Source organism: Seriola dumerili, unplaced genomic scaffold (assembly GCF_002260705.1).
Source record: "Seriola dumerili isolate Sdu_G_001 unplaced genomic scaffold, Sdu_1.0 BDQW01000052.1, whole genome shotgun sequence".
Classification (NCBI taxonomy): domain Eukaryota; kingdom Metazoa; phylum Chordata; class Actinopteri; order Carangiformes; family Carangidae; genus Seriola; species Seriola dumerili.
In genome coordinates, this window is record NW_019174307.1 from 8,972,402 (window position 1) to 8,992,460 (window position 20,059).

Sequence of the window (20,059 nt, forward strand, 5' to 3'; positions counted from 1 at the left end):
TCGCCTACTGACTGTGAATGCGACCTCTGGCGAAAACCGAAAATCACATAACGACCAGCTTCAACGCCTCATGGTTTATTTCTTCTTTTTTTTATACTCCTAACTTCTATCCATCGGGATTTTTTATTTTTTATTTTTCTTGCAAACCGCTGGATGTACTGGCTAAACACATATGTGCAACAAGACTGACTGCTGCTTTCTAACATTCACCTGCATCGTTGGGAAATATTGAATTGACTCCGGATTCTCAGGAAAACGCTACAGAGGGTTTTTTTCTTTCCTGGCTGTTTTTTTTTTCTCGCTCTCTGTTTCTCTCTCCGCACCGCATGCCTCTGGACGTGAACTGTGATATTGTCTCAAAAAAGGTGAGTCCGATGAGGATAACCATGAAGCAGACCTACTTTTACGTGGATGTGGTTTTCTTTACGCTGGAAAAGGGGGAACCGTATCTCCAAAAGGCTGGTGTTTAATTGGTTTTAAGCCCATCATCACGACCGAGGGGGAGGATTATAGTATCTCGTGGAGCCTGGTGAATTTACCCTGTGGATAAAGTGAAGTTTCCAAAAGGCTAAGCGACTACATCCCTCTATGTGTTGGGCTCTCTGGCTTCACACTAAGTGGATATCAAGCTTATTTCAACGCGGTGAGTTTTGCCCTGTCGCTTAATTTACATCCTTGTTGTCACAGGCATTTCAATTGATCTGTCAAGACGCGCAGCACTTTGGTTCCAGGCTAAGAGAAAATATTTATCTCCAGCCAGGCCTAGATATTGCTTAACTGTCTGGATTTTTTTTTTCTCTGTGTTTTCCCCTTCCGAATGGGGTAGTGCATTTTGGGTTTAACCGTTGCGCATTTAATAATGACTCGGGACATTTGCATGTTACACAGCTGATTTAGTAAGAACAGGTTACTGTAGAACCAATGTTAAAGCGGTGATTTGTATAATCACTGGCTCATTGGGAATGTGATACAGACTAATAGCTACCTGTTGTCTCTAGTCGCTCCCACAGAGTTTGAAATTGTACAAAGATAGCTAATAGGCTGGGTTTTACTGAATGTGGAGAAGAATTGTGTGAAGAATAACCGACACTCCACCCACTTCAGATAATGGATGTTTTAACCTTTTCCTCTGTTGTTGGATGTTCAGCTATTGCTGAGATTTTGCACGAAGAGGATCATTTGTAGGCTGTCTGAGCACCCTTGCACACACACACACACACACACACACACACACAGACACACACACACACACACACACACACACACACACACACACACACACTACATGCTTCTTATGTTAATAAAGGTTTTCTATTTTCTTTCAAGTGTAATGACATTAGCCTGTTGAGTAAGCCGCACTAGGGAATCCCATTTGTCTCTGCAGATAGAAAAACAATGAAATACACTTGAATGATCCCTATAAAAACAATTGGCTGCAGCAAATCAAATATACATAGGCTTAAGCAAAAAAAAAAGAAAAAGTGCTGGGAAGGTGAGGCTTAATGGTTTTTTAGGATGTGCAAAACAGCAGCAGCACAGTCACCATCCATCACATCATCTCTTATTTGTTCCACTGCAGCCCATTTCCTCAAGTGATGATGATGATGATGATGATGATGATGATAATGAAGCGCAGGATGGATCCGGAGAGGATACCGGGAGCCTAAGGATGACATCCACACAATCTTGTTGAATGAGGATATCGATGCTGCGGCGAAGGATGGGGCCTCTCCTGTCGCCCGCCTTCGTCCTCCTGCTGGCCCTGAGCGCCGTGTCTCCGGCCACGGTGGGTAACCCCGAGGATTACGCCGCGGACGAGGCGGAGCGGACCGCCAGTGAAAACATCGTCTTCGATGACTACCGGGGGAAAGGATGCGTGGACGACAGTGGCTTCGTCTACAAACTGGGGGAGCGCTTCTACCCGGGACACTCGAACTGTCCGTGCGTGTGCACGGAGGACGGGCCTGTGTGCGACCAGCCCGAGTGCCCCAAACTGCATCCCAAGTGCACCAAAGTGGAACACAATGGATGCTGCCCCGAGTGCAAGGAGGTTAAAAACTTTTGCGAGTACCGGGGGAAAACGTACAAAATCCTGGAAGAATTCAAGGTAAGACTTGACTTGTACGATAAGGTCCATCATAGATCAGTGTTTCTAAATAACCAGCTTTATTTCTTACATTTCTTTATTGAATCAGCTGGTTCAGGTGCGTCAGCTTTCAAAAACCCAAGTCATGGCAGGATTCTAGCATTTAATAAAATGCCATTAGTGCCATCAACATTTCCAATGTGCACTTTATTTACTGTCTCATAGAGTATTTATGATTTTTTATGGTACAGTGGTAAAATAGTTCCCAAGAACACATTTGAACTAAGATAGAGCCCAACAGATGCTGATGAGTTGGTTTGATTTTGCCAGGTAGATTCAGTCAGTCACAATCAACGAATCATTCTCATTAAAGTCTGGATGCCACTAAAGCAACCATCTTACATGACAATTTGTCTGGGCTATTCATATACAATCATATGAACACTCCCAACTAGACTTGCATGTTGATGTCAAGTGATACAGACATTCAAACACAATGCAAAGTCTAATGTCATGACGGTAGCACTATGTTTCATTGGAAAAAAGGCTAGGAAGAATGAAGTATATCAACCCTCACACTGTTTTTTTTGTTGTAATGTGTTGACAGTATTCATCTTTGTGATACGTACCGTTTAAAAATTACGTGCTGTTTAAAAATGACAAAATACAGCACAACAGCAGCATTGACCAACGGTGGGCAGGTGTTAGGGTTTGGGTCACTGAGGCTTTCCGTTTGTGTGATATATATTCAGTGTGTTATACCCTTTCTTGGCATACTGTAAAAGCATCATGAAAATGTGTTTATTGGCCAAGGGCACAAAGATGGCTGCCTCCCAGGGTGATGCCCCCCCACCTCCAACTCCCTGCACCGTCAACTGAGCATTCACCCAGCATTACTAAACTGGTGGATGCTGTAGCGGTATTTTAATGCTTTGATTTGTGGACACTGAGTCATTGCTGGCAGATACAGTGTATCTCTGTGGCTCCTGCAAAGGGAGCACTACTTTCTACCCATCAGAGCAGTGTCTCAGCAGCTGTTATGGAGCATGACAGTGCTGCCTGATTAGAAATGACACTATGAGCATGACAACTACGGTCTGTGTTTAAACTGTTGCTGCCCATGAGGAAACCTCCCCATTCAAATTCCTCACAAGTGGATTGGGGCTGTAAGTGATTGAAACATAATATGACATAATGCGGCCTAAACAATGGTATAGCTCTATGGTTAATTGCAGCGTTTGTTTGCGTCTGTGAAAATATGTTCTGAATGGTACATCCATTATAGTTGTGTCTCCCAAATGCACTAAAACACCAATGTAAAACCTAATTCTTTTTTGGGTCTACTGGAGAGATTTGAATTAAGAGTGTTCAGGACTAAAGTTAGGTTGGAGCCTCTTTGTTTTTCATTTGAAATGATCCTGCCCTGGATTTAACAATTATATGTCAGGTATATAAGGTTAGATAAAGGACACCTAAATCTAGTGAGCCCAATATTTGCTGGGAGAGACAAGCCAGCTAACTGGTTATATGACGACAACAGTGGATAGACAGTTTTCATAGACAAACAGCCACCAGGTTTAGAAAATAAAAAAATGTTGATAAAAACAGAAAACAAGAGCATGTTTCATTGTTGTGTTGCCAACTTCAAATGAAACCTGTTCTGAGCGAATACCTGTTAAGTTTTGCCAGACTACCTCAATGAGTGAAGCAGAAATTGATAGCTACTGTTTTTAAGTGGTAATAAGCACTCCAGAACTAAATGAATACTTGCAACTAACCTGTCAAAAGCTTCCACAAGATTAATTAACATGATCAGTTGCAGTATTCAGCATTATTGCTAAATGTTATAGAGATACCATAAAATACTGTTTAAAACCAAATAGAAAAAAAAAAACAAATGAAACAGATATGCAATCATTTATTCACCAGCCCTCTAACTCATGGCAACATGCCAACAACCATTATAGAGATTTGACAAAACTTTGCCCATAAAATTTTACTAAATCTGTTCACAATTACTTCACTTGGTGCCAGTTAAGCTATTAACATTTGTGCAAAACCCAGACGAGTCTGAGCATGTTACTTCATCTAAGCCTTCTTCTGAGCTATTAATACATGGACATTTGGACGCAACTATTTAGCACTAAAATACTAAAATAAAAAAATACTGGACTCAAAAATCTCCTAAAAGAATGAGACATTACATTTATTTTGTTCATATGTGCAAAATATTAAAAGCCAATATTTAACAACTTGATACGGCTACAATATACCGTATGTGCATTGCAACTCTTTATTGCAGGCTAAAGTTAAGGTCTACGAACTAAAACTATTACATTAAACAGTATAAATTGCTTTTTATTGTATATTTATATTTTTTGCCCAATTGGAGGCAGCAGAACAAGTTGTATACTCGAGACTGAGATAATGACTCACCTTATAAAGGCATTAGGACAAATGTGTTAGCAAGCTGTTGCCTATTTACAAATCTGGCAGACAGAGCAACATTAACATTCATATATTCACTCTCTTTTTAGCTCTGTTTTTGGTCTCTACCAAGCCTTGGGGAAATACTGTATCCCACTCTTTAGCAGCTAAATGCTCCGCTATGTTCCTCAGCTATTCACTGACTTTGTCATGTCTGCTGTTTGGTGCTGCACAGGCAGTTTGTGGTTGATTTAAAAGATCATTTTCACCACACACTACTGTCTGATGCAGCTAGAGATGAGGTTTGTGAGAGCCAGTGAGCCAAAACAGTAGAGTTGCAGACCGTAAACTAAATCAGTTGAAAGATGCTAAAATGTTCTGTGGAGCTGAGGGTTTACCTGAAGGGAATTTTCTATAGTTAGTTATAATAACTTATTTCACCCATTATTCATGAGCAAATATTGATTAGTGCAGCTTTAAAGTTAGGGAAAGATATTAATTATGATTATTTAACAAAAATATAAAGGCTGACTACTAATAGTAAAAGAGGAACATAAACCAGGGCTGCCTCCGTCAAAGGCAAATGCCTGTTTACAAATTTTATTAAACATAATTTGCATTAAAATCTGACTGGAAATCTAATCAAACAGTCATCACAAACTAATTTTTAATATAAATTTCATTGCAGTTTTGACTGACTTGAATAAGTTTAATTTTGGGATTAACCATTCCCCAATGACTCCCACAAACGTAAGAGATCCCAAAGTAAATTGTGCTTTGCATAAAATCACCCCCTGATTAAGTTAGTCATCAGTACAAGGAAACACTGTATTTGTACTGTCTGGCTCCTGCAAAACATCTTGTAATTTGTCATATGTTTGTTTCATTTTGCATTCACAATGACTTCAAGGCGAGGCAAAGAAACCTCTGCTGGGATACGTTGGAACATGTCACACCTGGGAATATGAGCATGTCATGTCACTGGAGCAAATTGAAGCAGGCAGGGGGCTACACAGAGAGTTAAGCCAAATAAGATGTAAGACAAGCATAATTATTAAACATTCTGTTACAGTTTATCTGTGGGAATACAATTTTTGAGGAATCAGACAAAACCAAAAGAACCACAACATAAAAAAAAGGCAATGACTGGGAATTGTCCATCAGTTAATGTAAAACATTTTAGGTTGCTGTTCATTTTCACTGTCAATAATCTGCTTCTAGTACATTCAGCCAGATGAGGGGAGAGTCGTAACATCCTGGTTTTCTAGTGTTAACAGTGATTTTTATACCTCTAGGGGCCATTATGCTTGTGCTGAAATAATTGGTTGATTAACTGATTAGTCAATCAACATAAAAGTGAATCAACAATTTAGAAATGCAATTAATCATTTCAGTCATTAATCAAGCATAATCATCAAATACTACAGGTTCTAACCTGTCAGATTGTGTGTTTTGCATTATTACAAATTGAATGTCTTTGGGATTTGAACTGTTAATTGGACAAAACAGTCAGTTACCTTGGGCTTTTAAAAAAAATGTAACATTGATTAGTTCATTACTCAAAAATACTAATCAAATGATTGCTAATGAAAATTAATTTTTAGTTGCAGCTCTACATCACGTGATGGAACATCAGCATGAAAGTGAGGTGAAAACCAGCCTGTTTAAAACCTATGTACTTAATTTGTACTGATTGGTGTGTTTGCGTGTCAGACAGCATCAAACTCTGTCGTGCATTGGGATGCAAGCCCACAGATTGTGTAAGAGCTGCTGTGTGTGCAAAAGCCACACAGTTTAATGTGAGATCAAGTCCATCAATACTGCAACTCACCATCATGCTAACCTTGACTAGACGCTGTTGAGAGGGAAGAACGCTTCTTCATACTTCGAGGGGGGGGGGCATTCATTTGTTCTTATCGATTGTCTTGGTGACAGCAGTAAGGAGAAAGGAAATCTTTGGTGCAGGATTATCACCCCCTCCATCTAAGACCATACAAGTAACTCTAATGTCTTAGTCCACATCCAGTGTGGAGGTAGAGTCTTTTCAGCAAGGACATGAAAGCTTCGGAACCCTGCAGTGTTCACGGAAATCAAAGGCCGTCAGTATCTGAGATACAGACCCCTGTTTAGAGATGCCGACAGGTTAACCTTTGGTGTGGGCCTCATTGGCATTTCCTTGCGTGCTGCACTGTACAGACGTTTGCATTTATATTCAGTAGCAGATGATGGAGACGAAGTGCAGAGACACAGCGTCTCCGAAAGATACCAAAACAGATGTGGTCAGTTTAGGGCTTCTGGGATGCTCGGTGTCTAAGTTTGAATTGTGAGCTGGTGTAGCTATTCATAGTCTGGCATCAACTAACACTTGTTTAATTTTCCAGTTTTATTATGCTGAAAAACACATCATGCAATAGGTTAGTCATTCAGTCCCATGTAAGCAGATGTACAGTCACTGTCATGTTATCTAATGCTAGTATAACTCATGCATCAGCAACCTGACAAATAAATAAGTCATATGAGTATTTCCCAGTACCAATTTGTCCACTTAAGTATTTACTTTTAGGAACATAGTGTTGAATACTGATGTAGATTTTGCAGGTGCAGATTTACTACCAGTGGGTGTATTTTTTATTATTTTGTTTTGTTACCCTGCAAGAGAGTCATGCCACTCAACCTTAGTAGGTGTTTCACCTACAGGGTTCCCCATCAGATGAGGAAGGGACCAGCCCGCCCAGCAAGGCTGCCGGCGTGCCTCTGGCCTCAGCGCAGCTACAATCAAGAACCAGGAGATATAGGGTGAGTTCAGATCCCAGATCGTCAGGCTAGGGCTGGGATGTGAACTCAAATGTGAACAATCCCGTCCGTGCTTCCTGCGATCCGCCCTCGGGAAGGGATACAGAGTTGAGAAAGGGGGGAGGGCTCCAGCATTTTCACTGATAAAAAGGTACACACAATAGAGTTCAGCCAACAAACTATCGTTCCATTTAGAAGCAACTAATGTTAATTGATTAACTTGCAAGGAATATAACTGCAAAAACACGCAGCCATAACACTTTATTTTTACTTACCTTCCTTCAATTCCCATGAGACAGGTACTAATCTATCCAGTGCAGTGCAGTTTAGGAAGGGAGCTTAAATGTTAAGGCAATTTCATTTTAAGAGAAAAATATATTATGCACCTGTTATAGATACAAATGATAGAAAATAAAGTTTTTTTTATAATGTCTGTTTTTCATAACTTTTAATTGTCCTCTCAAAACAACAAAGGTCCTTGCAGAACTTGGTGAACCATAATTGCAAAAGCATACTGTGAAAGCACATGTGCAGACAATGAAAATAATTGATTTAAAGCAGCATGCACACAAAGTTCACTTCGTACACAACAGTAATTAGTAAGTGCTTTTCAGCACCGACACTTATGAGAAAAAAAACAGCCATAAAAGCTGTAAAAATGATTGCTCAAATTGATTTTCCTGTCCAATTTGCCAGAAGCAAAAAGGGTCCTAATTATAAGAAATTATTAAGTGCAAACAATTAGGCCACAAAGAATTTTCAGACAAGTTTTTCTGGTTTGAACTTTCACTTAAACCACCCCTGTATAAATATCACCAGTGTTTTCAGCATCCAGCTCCTCTCATGCACAAGTCTTACCTCCTCTCTCTCTCTCTCTGTATTCCCTCACCACCGGTAAAATATTGTTTTGACTTGGACAACAGCAGCATGCAGTTTGACTGTCAATCCATTCCCGTCACTCCTATTAACCGCATGGGTGAGTTTCCCGTGACCCTGTTGTCCAGCCTCAAAGTATTTTACATTACCATTTGCCCCAGGTGAAGGTTATTTGACTATTCATTGCTTCCCTGCCCGGATTCCATTTGTCTCAGGGTGGGAATGAAAGGCATGACAGCCGATTGACTCTAAAAGCCAGCCAATAAGATGGGGACAACAGGAGACTTTTCTTCACCAAAACATCTGGCAGCACGTCTAAATTCAGTGCTAGTGCTCCATTTTCTTTTGTGAGCCTGGGCTAAGGCGTGACTGATCCTCTTCACAGTAGACCTCACACAAAAGGATGCACTGAAAGCACCAGGCACCACTGAATACATTGAAAGAACCTGCAATGTGTCATAAGTACATGGAGTAGTTTTCTTTTCCAAATTAAAATTTTACTATACTTCTGTCTATGAGGCATCTGGAATGACAGGCTTCTAGCTGAGCTGTATCACTGGTCAATATGGCAGATAGAGAAATGCCACTGTCTCTCCGAGCCAGTCCTCTTGTCTGTACATTAACATCACATGGCTGTAGCTGTAAGATCAAGAAACACCGCTGGATAACTCTCAGTATTGCATGCAATATGTGAAGAAGCCAGCTGCCCATTTCTTATACTTCTACAAAAATAAAAATGAATGTTAGCCAGAAACAACAAAAAACTAAGTTGCAGTTTTGTTGTTTCTGGCTCACATTTATTCTAAGTATTGACTGGATTGCCTCAGACCAAATGAATAATATATGTTAATTCTTATGTTGAGTTTAATTCCAGTTTATTCCTACAGTCTACCAGCAGCCACTATTTTGAGATAATGCATTTGCAAAGAAAAAACAATGAAAGGTTTAGCAGATTTAGTCATGCATCACTAATGTGTACTTTAAAGACTTCTATATGATGTCTAATTATCTTCCTCTCTATCCTCTAAGATAGTAATATGTCAATCTGTGCCAGATGCAGACTCTAGTGAAACTGTGTCTAACTGCCCCCCTTTTTATGTTTTAGAGTAATTTCCTTTTTGTATGTTTGGCAGCTTATCAAGGATGACTCAAAATTGGATCCTTACTATCCACTCATCTAATTGTCCTGCTTCTACAGTGAATTCATGGTTGTGCTATGCCTTTACTCATTTCTTCTTTTACTTCTAACTGGCATTTACTCGACCATCTACTGCTAAGAAAAGCTTCTGTAAAGTAAAGGAATGCTATGTCGTGAGGCTGTTGCTATTATTACTAGAAGACGCAGCAATGACATTGTATCAGCTTAATGTTTTGATTGTCTAATTATGTTCACACATACAGGAAATATTTGACTTCCGCATTTAACCCATGCATGAGCAGTGACCCCGCATGCACGCACGCACGCACGCACACGCACGCACGCACGCACGCGCGCACACACACACACACACACACAGGAACAATGGGCAGCTGCGGTGCTGCACCTCAGGAGCAGTTGGGGGGTGGGGGGGTGGGTGCCTTTCTCAAGGGCACCTCAGCCGTGAATGCGATGTTCATTCACTGTTCATTCCCCGACCAACATTTAGTCCTGCTCATCCAGGGATTCAAACTGGCGACCTTTCGGTCCTAAGCCTGCTTGTCTAACCTCCAGGACATGTCATTCACACAATTCTGGATTTTGTGTATGTTCTGTTCTTAGCTCTGTTTGGATTTGCTTACACTTGTTGGAAACACACTATTAGACATATATATATTAGAGGATATATGTTTCTATAGATTTTAGTTTCTGGTTTTAAGTCTCATACTGTTCTTATTATACTGTGGATATAATGTATTCATAGAACATGAGAAATGTGGTTATTCATATACTTTTATATGTCATTTCAACAATATGCAGGTTTCTGATTGTCTGCGTCAGTGCAGGTCTATCTGACTTCTCCACATTCAGCCACTCTCATTTCTCTACAAACTGAGCTCTTTCAGCATTTAAGAATGAGCCCATTTTTGTTTCTGGCTGCCAGGACTCTGCTGCATTCTGGTTTCAGTTTCATCATCTTATCAGCAGTAATAAAGGACAAGAGCAGCAATCCAATTTATCCTCCGCATTCAGACTGTCTTGCAAGACTTTCCATTTAGCATATCATCAGAATTTTGTTTTACTGACTAACAACTAAATAATTCAAGTTGAGGATATGTTTTCACACATTACACTCTCTGATCAGGAGGATGGCTAAGGTGTCTACAGGTCCTCATATCACAGTACTAGCTAGTATTTTTGTTTGTATTCACAAACAGGATATGTTCTTATCCAGAATATCATGTTTACATTGCCAAAGACATAGTCAAGATTCCCACATTAACCATGTAAGTGTGCATGTATACACACAGAGTGTGTTTGAACTTCCATTCAAACAATGCATCTCATTATTAAACTAGTGTTGCTTCAGTTCCCTGATGAGACATATTTATTATTACATAATAATTGACTGAACCTGGGTTTCTGTTGCTGGTCATGTCAATGTAAAGTAAGGGTGTAATTGCTTTTATATGTTGCCCCAGGTTAGGGTACTTCATCTTTTCTCAACCTGGCAAAGCTGACAGACAACTAAGCTCAGCTTTACATATGAAATTACTGGTCCTGAGACCAAGCCAAATATCCCTATTGGAGAAACATGCAGAATCATAACCTGAAATGTAGTCATTATCATGAATCCAGATCATATATGGCAGACAGAGCCCTATATGCTCCACTACTGACCCTGAATCCCACCTTTTCTGCCCCCAGAGGTTAAGCCTGTCAGGTTGACAAAATGTAGTTTATCATCCATGTGTATGAGACACCATCTTTCGGTTTAATTGGTACATTTCCGTATTAGCCCTCAAACTGACAGAAAGGCGGATAAATGTAAGGGTGTTTAACTCTGTGATAGAGATATATTTTTGCCATGGTTTGTTTATGTGAGAAGACTGGTGTTGACTACTTGTGTGGGTAAGATATGAGAGGAATTTCTGATAGGAATTTCTAATGAGAGGTAGTTCAAGTTATAGAGGTTCAGATGTCATCTATATGGGTATTTCTTAAAAGCCTTTATCATTTAAGTGCAGCTTCAACTGAAAAGGAAAAGCCTTGAGTCGGGTTTTACATCAGAGGCAGGCAACTCTAAAATATGCAACATACACAGTGAATAAGAAGAAATCTATCATCAACATCAGTTGGAGTGTGAATCTTTTAAAGCAGAGACACAGAACATGGCTTTTTATACCAAGACACAAACAAGTCACAGACGTTTCCACGCGTAATTGCAGTCGCTGCTCTTGCACTTATTCATTCCTTTGTAAGGAACCTGATCTTTAATCTGACTAACTTTTTGTTGTCTCTTATAAACATCATATCACATATATAGTTCCACATCCTAGTTCTTAATCCCACTGGGCAGTTGTCTGAAATATCAACTGAACTGTATCCAATACACAGTTGGGACAGTTTTAAACATCTTCTACTGCGGGGGGGGGGGCCTTAGGTTCGTGCCTGAATTTTCTCTGACATGATCCTCACTGGAGCTTTTTGAGATCTCATTCTACACATGCAGAAGACTGTTTTAAGATCAGGAAGTGTGGCCACAATTATGCTCTTGTTTTCCTTTGCACTGTTTACCCATCTCCATCTCTAAATGTTGCTCATATCCAATTTGTGGCTGCAGTGCATCCAGACTGCATAAATCCTAATAAACATACAAGCCCTACACTTTCTCTTTTGTACCACTTAATGCATCATGGCAAAATTGGCTGATAAAAGTCACATGAAGGCATCCAGTATTACCATATCTTTGTCACTCATCTCTACACAAAACAGTAAAATTATTGTTGTCATTACTACAATTCAATTTGTCACCAGTAGATGGGAATATAACAAAACCAGCTCGAACTAATGCATTTGGGAGAGTTGATGGCATAATAAGAAAAAACAAAATCATTAATTTTGTCTAGTATTTAAAGCAGTAGTTTTCTTTCATGTCTGTTTGGTAAACTGTGGCCAACAGCTGGCTAGCTTAGCTTAGTTTAGCATAAAGACTGGACAGGGGGAAACAGCTATCCTGGCTTTGTCAATGGGTAACAGAATCTGTCCACTAGGACATCTAAAGCTCACTAATAAGCACAGTATCTTGTTTATACAAAAACTGAAGTGTAAAAACAACATAAAATTTCACTGTACAGATGGGAGAGTTAATCTTCTCATTTAACTCTCAGGAGCAAGTAAATTCCTTTAAAAAAGAAAAAAAAAAAAAATGTATAGGCGACCGTACATGTCAGCATTTGATACCTGAAAGTGAAGCACATTATTCGTCTCCTCAAAGACTCATTTTCAAACATTTGCTCACAAAGAAGTTGGTTTTGAATGCAAATTGATATGCATCAAATATTGACTGCTGCAATTTGGGAACGTTTTGAACTTTAAACCCTTCAAATGGATAACTCACCCAGTTTATTATGACTCAGCTGAACCATTTTGTTTGGCTGCAGTCAGTGTTCTCCATATACATTGACCTATCTACCAAAAAATAAATAAATAAATAAATGAAAAATAAATAAAAAATTTGATCATGGAAGATTTTGACCCTCTAAGGTTATACAGCGTACTGAGTCGCTGAAAGAGCAGACTCAGTGCAGTGAGGCCCTCAAAAGACCGTTCACTGCGATGAGCAGAAAGAAAATCTAATATGATGAACAGTTGACCTTTCATGATTTGGAAACAGTTTGTATTTTTCCACTCCATGTAATTGCATTACAGTTCATTTTCCGGTCAAGAGACTTTGTAAAGATAGACTTAAGAAAGAGGCAGCAGCAAAGAGAGCTGCATAGCACTGATTTACATGTTGCAGAGGTGGTAAGATAAGCCTCTGAACTGTTTCCTGAGGCAGGCCGGAGCAGAATGCACCAAAATACTAAATATCATGAACACCACTTCTTAAATCCCTTATTAGTTATTTCTAGTGATTTTATTCAAAGTCGGCTACAGGCTCTGTTTGTTAAGTACGCAAGTAGCCTAATAAAACTTGCTTTGTGAATAATTTATTAACTTGTTTCTTTGTTTGTCAAGACTGTATGAGGTGTGTATGATAAAAGAAATAATTTTAATTGGAAAATATCAGCAAATATGCAGATGGGAGCAGACTGTTTCTTCAGCTGACCAGTTGTAAGTCATGTAACACACACGCACACACACACACACACACACACACACACACACCCACACAAAGGTGAAGCCTACTGAATCATCTAACCTCGATTCGCTGTTTTTCCTCCCCCTTCTGCCCACAGCCGTCACCCTGTGAATGGTGCCGCTGCGAACCAAATAATGAGGTGCACTGTGTGGTGTCCGACTGCGCCGTCCCAGAGTGTGTCAACCCTGTGTACGAGCCGGAGCAGTGCTGCCCCATCTGTAAAAACGGTAAACAGTCATCTCGTCTGAAATTCAACACACATTAAATTTTCATTAAACCAATGATGGCAAGTTTATCTGTGGTATCGCCATTTGATGACCGCGCCTTTAGAGGATGAGGATGTAATTGATGTTTTATGAATTAAAATTATTACCTTGGGCCCGTTGTAGACTAATGAGCAGTACTAGTTTTAATTATAAATGACACACTAAGCAGAGTAAACATTAGCCCATTGATTAAAGGCATGGTGGGACGGACTAATGGGTCCTCTGAGAGCCTTTTATCTCACAGTGCCCTGGTGCCCTTGTCACACACAGCCAATCCCTAAATTAGAATTATAGGATTCCAATGGTTCATTGGCTATTTACAAGGCGAGGTGGGAGATGTCCCTTTGCCAGCACCAATCCTGAGGGACAGATGGAGCTTTATGACAAAAGTAGAGTAACTACTTGTCTGCAATGTGATCTTGGCTGAGTACAGACAAAACAGAGTGTTGCATTGTTCAAAATCAAAGAGTTTTACTCTGTCATTTTATAATAATCACATCAAAGCGTCAGGTAATTAGAGAGCTGGAAGAGCTTGCAAAGAAAGTTTTCTTGAACTCAAATGAGAACCTGATTCTTGTTTACTGCATTCAGTCTTCTCATTATGTGAAGTGCCATGCCTAAAATGGAGAACCTGTTTATGAGCATCCCTTTTGAAAGAAGTCAAAATAAATTTCCTGAAATATATATATTTTTTTATTTTAAGCAGAGGTTGACTTTTAAAGAGAGGAATTGGGTTTGAGGTGGATACTAAATGGCCATTTCACCACAAGTACCCACATTTTTTTTCCCACACTTTCTCTCATTTCCTCCTCATCCCCCTTGCTTTCTTTCTTTTATTTCAACACACATACACACACATAAAAAACACCCACACTAACAAGGCTGCCGAAGCTGCTAGGAGAGAGCTAATCCAGGCTGACAGGACACAGTGACACCCTTGGCATTTCAGGGTAGGCCTGCCGTTTCTAGGCTCCCTAAGGGCGCCTGGTCAGGCTCTGGCAGCCAGATAAGTCTCTATGGGAGTGGATGGCTGAGGACTGTGAGGAGAGGACAATGAAGGAATACTGTTTAGCTCTCATTTTTGGCCAAGGGACAGGGAACTGTGAAAAGAAGACATTCACTTATGTGCCACATTTGTCTTTTACTATATCTGCTGCATGTGTTGGTGTCAAATAATTATGTGAAATGTGCTTTTAAAATGCCAGTGTGTTTTTTGCATTAATGTTGACCTGCCAGTGAAAGAAGACAAGACGGATATACTATACTTATAGCAACAGTTAGTAGTTTGTGGGGGTTTCAACCCCAGACTAACCACAGTTATTTAACTCATGCCACAAGGTTCATAATTTTTACTGAAAAGCTTTTCTCATTTTACAGCCATGCCAACAACTCTATGAGATTGCACTTCGTAGCTAAATGCTAACCTCACCTTGCTAACATGCACAAAATAACAATGTTATTATGCTTATGTTTAAAATTTCAAATGTCTAACATTTGCAAATTTACACTAAACACAAAGCACAGCTGAAGCTGATGTGGGTCATAAACCAAACTGTTGGACAAATGAAAAGCTTAAAAACGTTTAATTGTTGACAACTAAACATTAGCTTAACTTTTAAAAATAAAACTGATGAAAGCGTCGTTTTTCTACTTTTATTGTCACATCCTCCGCCTATGGTGGAGGAACATTTATCCAAAACCCAAAATGTGTGACTCAGAGATGCTGATCTCACACAATTTAATGTGAGTCTAGTTCGAGAGGTGAAGAGGCATATGCTGTATGGATTACTGTATGTCTGCTGGGTTACTCAGTGTCATGATTGACGGGGCTGTTGCATCTGCAGACAATCTCTGCTGCGTAGGAGGTTCAGCTGTAGTATCTGCACAGTGCATTTGCACTGTTCCAGCGTGGGTGAAAGGTCTGGATGAACCCACTCATACAAAGATAGTTAAAGAAGAGCTTTTGGGTTGTTAAATTTCAAAACCAGTTAGGATTTTCAAGGGCTTACTTAACTGTTACAGGCTGAAATGTTACTGAGAAATGTTTTGCACATTACTAATTAGTTCCCATTAATTGTAGGTTAAAACACGTCTGGATATTTGGGTTAAAATAGGGTTAGGTGTGGTTGGAGATTAATTTCTATAGTTCAAGCATGTAAGGAAGGTCCTAACCACATTTCAACATCTAAAAGATGTTTAAACTAAATGTGGCCTGCTACAATTTTTATGTATTTTAACCTGCAAATGACCAAATCAGTGGTTATGGCTTCCAACTTTTTTGTCAGAACCTTCCATTATATGGATGTAGCTTTTTAGTACGTCTGCTCCTTAGTGTTTCTGAAAACAGCAACAGAGAGCAGAAGGCAGCACAATGGACTAGTCAGCCAGTGGGAGTGCTTATCTCTGAGCTTCACATTCAATGAGTCCGACTGATTCAGCTCTAATCGTTATCATGAATTACATACTGTAAATGCATCGGGGGATACATGTAATTATATAATTCTCATGATGAAAATGATAAGTAGTAGTCTGAAAATGGGCAGCGTCTTCTTAGTACAATCGGATTAAACTATTTATAGATCTGCCGGAGGAGGGGTGTCATTGTGATTTTTTTGACAGACGTATCATTGAGTAGCAGTGCCATAGAGCTGGCTACAGTTGAGTAACAGATTCAGTGGACAAGCTGCCGTTTTTTTTTTCTTTCTGAACTGCAGGTTTTTGGCAGGTGAATTTGTATGAATCATTTCTTACCTTGAGGCAAGAATCCTATTTGAGCCAAATAGACTGTAATGAGTCCTAATATGAATTTACTCCTTAATCTGTAGTGAGGGAGAATATGATGCGCTGAGACAGTCTTGACACAGGACAAACATTTTCTGACTTCACTAAATTTTATTGGCCGTGAATTGATCACAGGCTCGGACGAGTGACCTCGTATCCTTCGAGCGGTGACAGGTACCTGAAACTGTGTCCTTGTGGCTCCGAATCTGTCTGGCTATAAACAATCACACTTGGCAGCAGCACCGGTCACCCTCTACCCCCATCAACCTCTACTGAGTTTGTCCTGTAACCTGTGCCAGCCATCCAGAGGCAGATCAATGAGAGTTAAGACTTGGCAAGCGCTCACAATGTCTCCTCTAAGCTCAGATCAAAGGGCTTTTATCGGGTCAGAATAAAGCATGGGAGTCATCTATGCTGAGGCAAAGGATGGGGATACTAGGTGGCCAACAGCTTCCTTTGTCAGGTTCACATGGATATTTATGGTCTCCTGCACTTTGGCAATATTGGGAGTTATTGCCAACCGTGTTTGTCTATCTTCAGTCTATTAAAACACCTGGTTAAGGCTAATTAAACGTCATGGTCTTTGTTAAATGATGGCATGCCCCATTTCATGCTTTGTGTCAGTGTGACTTTTCAATATTTAACCAAGAACACACTTGTCTACCTAACGTTAATCAAGTGCTTTGAGTTGCTTACATTACCATAAAAACATTAATAGGTCTGTTTCACTGCTGACATTTTGATATGTATTGATGAGGCAGCATGCACAATACCAGTAACCTGAAACTGAAGCAGCCAAATGGAATTCAGCCATCATTTATTTTATCTTATTAATTACACATATGCTTTTCCTACTGCAACATGTCAAAATGTCCTGGCCTGTAGTGTGCCCAAGTGGAGTAGTCGAGCAGACTTGCATGCAGCTGTCTTCTTTGTATCTGGGCTCTTCAGATCGACTAACCGTACTGTTACACATTTACACTGCTAGCATTAAGTTAGCCCATACTAAATCAAATTCACTGGGACACTAAGATGTCCATGAATACTGGCCGTGAAAGCTACTGTGTCTTCAAGAGTTATGAGACATATGAGTTTTTTATGACTCCTCATAGAGGTGTCTTGAATCTGGCAGGTTTTACAGAGCTGACTACTGAGAGCAATCCAAAGTCACCGTCACACCAATTGGGCTGCTGATTGCTTCATTTAAATGATTAAAACTGGGGTGAATTCCTGGCACCTTCTGGCTCTTCTGTCTCAAGAGGCGGAGGGAAAGATACACAGCCTCAAATCACCCCGAGGCAGGGAGAAGCAAATTAGATATAATATCAGGTGGTGTTTACCAATAATGAATGCACTGCATTCTCTGAAAACGTAACAGCGTTTTTTGGTTTCCTTGAGTACAGATCCTAAAATGTACCCCGGATAATCTGTCTCACCATCTGCTGAGATGATCAAATACATGGCTATGAGGTGTTCCAGTGGTGCACAATCAAACACGTTTTAGAATTAAAGGAATCTTATCAACAAAAAAGAATCCATGCAAGTAAAATCCTACACTGTTTTAAGGATAAATCAGATGTCAAAATTAATCTTTATTGTTTTGGAAGTCAGTACAGTGTGTGCGTGCGTGTGGAAAGAAACTCTGTAAGGAATTGCTAAGGAGTTCTGTGGCCTTTTCATACAGACTGAAGTGATTAACACCATTCTCCCTACTGCCTCTCAAAGCAGCTTTCTTTCTCTCTTCCTCTGTCTCTCTCTGTACTCCAGCCTCTCTGTAGTGCCAAGCCAGCGCCTGGCAGGCTTCTCTGCTCACGGTGCATTAGGATGCAAAGCGCTCCATGTCGAGGGAGAAGGGGAGACTAACAAAAGCGCTTTAGTGTTGCAAAAACAAGCCCATCGGTGCATGCCCGTGAAAAGATCTGTACGTCTGCTCTGACTCCCCTAACTCCCTGCAGCTCTCTGCATCACTCCACCACCCCTCCGAAAAGAGAGGCTCTCAGGAGAGCCACATCCATTTCTTGTCATTCTCATTCCTTCTTTCCTGTCTTTCTCTCCCTTCCCATGCGGCAGGTCCAAATTGCTTTGCTGGAACAACGATCATCCCAGCCGGAATTGAAGTAAAGGTGGACGACTGCACCATCTGCCGCTGCCACAACGGAGACTGGTGGAAGCCGGCGCAGTGCTTGCGGCGGGAGTGCCTCAACGGCCAGTCGTTGTCATAGAGAGACTCCACCGGGGATGGTGGAAAAGCTCAGGCAAGGCCCTGCCTACTGCACCATTTTGTATGATTGACAGGGCAGGAGCACAATTCCTAAGTTACCTGAGACAGCATAGTATCGAGGAGATGCTCTCACAAGCTTCACACAAACACAAATTTAGCCACTGAGAAGAAGACGGAACTTGTCTCATGGCTGTTTCCACCCTCCAGTTTTAATCGTCCTATATATTTTCAGAAATTGACTTGCTTGACTTGCTGCTCTCACACAAAAAGTTTCTAAGCTCCTGGAACTCTTTCCTAACCAGTGGCAATATTGAATTGCTCATGTTGATTTCTGTATGTATGTCATCTGCTTGTCTGTCTGTCACAATCACGCAGGTGTTGTAAAAATCCAACAGCAGGAAAAACAAACCGTAAGCACACTTAACAGCGCTTTTTTTGTCATATGAGGTTTGACTCCAGTGAAAGCACTGCAAAGCTGTGTTTGAGTTTCACAATTTCACTCTTAAGAGCTTGTTTACAAAATGCACATCACACATAAATGTTTGTGTCTTCATAAGACTTTTTATCACTATGGCGGGAAATCACCTTTAACACTTAGATGACGCTACTCTCAATTTTATAAACTGCTATAAAACCCCAAGACAGAGATTTTATTGATCATCATGCCGTGGTTTTAAGTCACATCTCTATATAATAGCAGCACGGGCAAGGTAAGTTGGTACTATAGAATTAGCTGAAGGACAGGAAAGACGGCAGGCAGCAACCAAGACAAGTAGTTTTTCAAACACTTAAAGGGGTAAATGTAAAATTCTGCAACACAGACTCAAAACTACAACTTCGTGCAGCCCCTTCCGGCTTAATTGTCGTTATTGTTTTCTCTCAAAGGTCCATATCCTCCAAAATATTCCCACTAACTAACTGCTTGAACTTGTTATCAAAGCAATTAGCGAGCCAAGAGCAGCCTGCTTTAATTTCCCTTAATCAAGAAGTATTCTGTGATAAATCCTCCAGCTGGGTGCTTGGCGCTGCCGCAGCCTGCATGCTGGGCACAGTCAACAAGAACCGGCAAACAAAAGGGGGGAATTTGCACATGTCTTAATGCTTTTAAGTAGCATTCACATGCACATTGTCCACGTGAACATACGCAAGCACCCCATTCATCCACAATCTCACAGGCACACTATATTGGTCTGCACCCAGTGAATCACTTACACCCATAAGTCTTGTTAAGATACAAAGCGGTTACATTATCCCACTGCTATAGATTATCTAATCAGTTTTCAGTTCCTCCCCTCCGTGATATGTAAGAAAAGCTCATCCTGTGTGG

At 40.4% G+C, this 20,059-nt stretch overlaps 1 protein-coding gene across 1 annotated transcript; it reads left to right on the forward strand.

Moving 5' to 3' along the window:
• The first annotated feature begins 1,705 nt into the window (after positions 1 to 1,705).
• vwc2l (von Willebrand factor C domain containing protein 2 like) lies at positions 1,706 to 18,733 on the forward strand. The gene is made up of 3 exons (XM_022741352.1): positions 1,706 to 2,107; positions 13,562 to 13,691; positions 18,582 to 18,733. The coding sequence occupies exons 1-3, from the start codon at positions 1,706 to 1,708 to the stop codon at positions 18,731 to 18,733; spliced, it is 684 nt and encodes a 227-aa protein (XP_022597073.1).
• The last annotated feature ends 1,326 nt before the right edge of the window (positions 18,734 to 20,059 follow it).

Bases quoted from the DNA above. Each gene is read 5' to 3' on its own strand.
- vwc2l (XM_022741352.1), top strand. From the start codon at position 1,706: ATGCTGCGGCGAAGGATGGGGCCTCTCCTGTCGCCCGCCTTCGTCCTC. The intron at 2,108-13,561 runs GTAAGACTTGAC...TTCTGCCCACAG, and splicing joins AAATCCTGGAAGAATTCAAG to CCGTCACCCTGTGAATGGTG. The intron at 13,692-18,581 runs GTAAACAGTCAT...CCCATGCGGCAG, and splicing joins CTGCCCCATCTGTAAAAACG to GTCCAAATTGCTTTGCTGGA.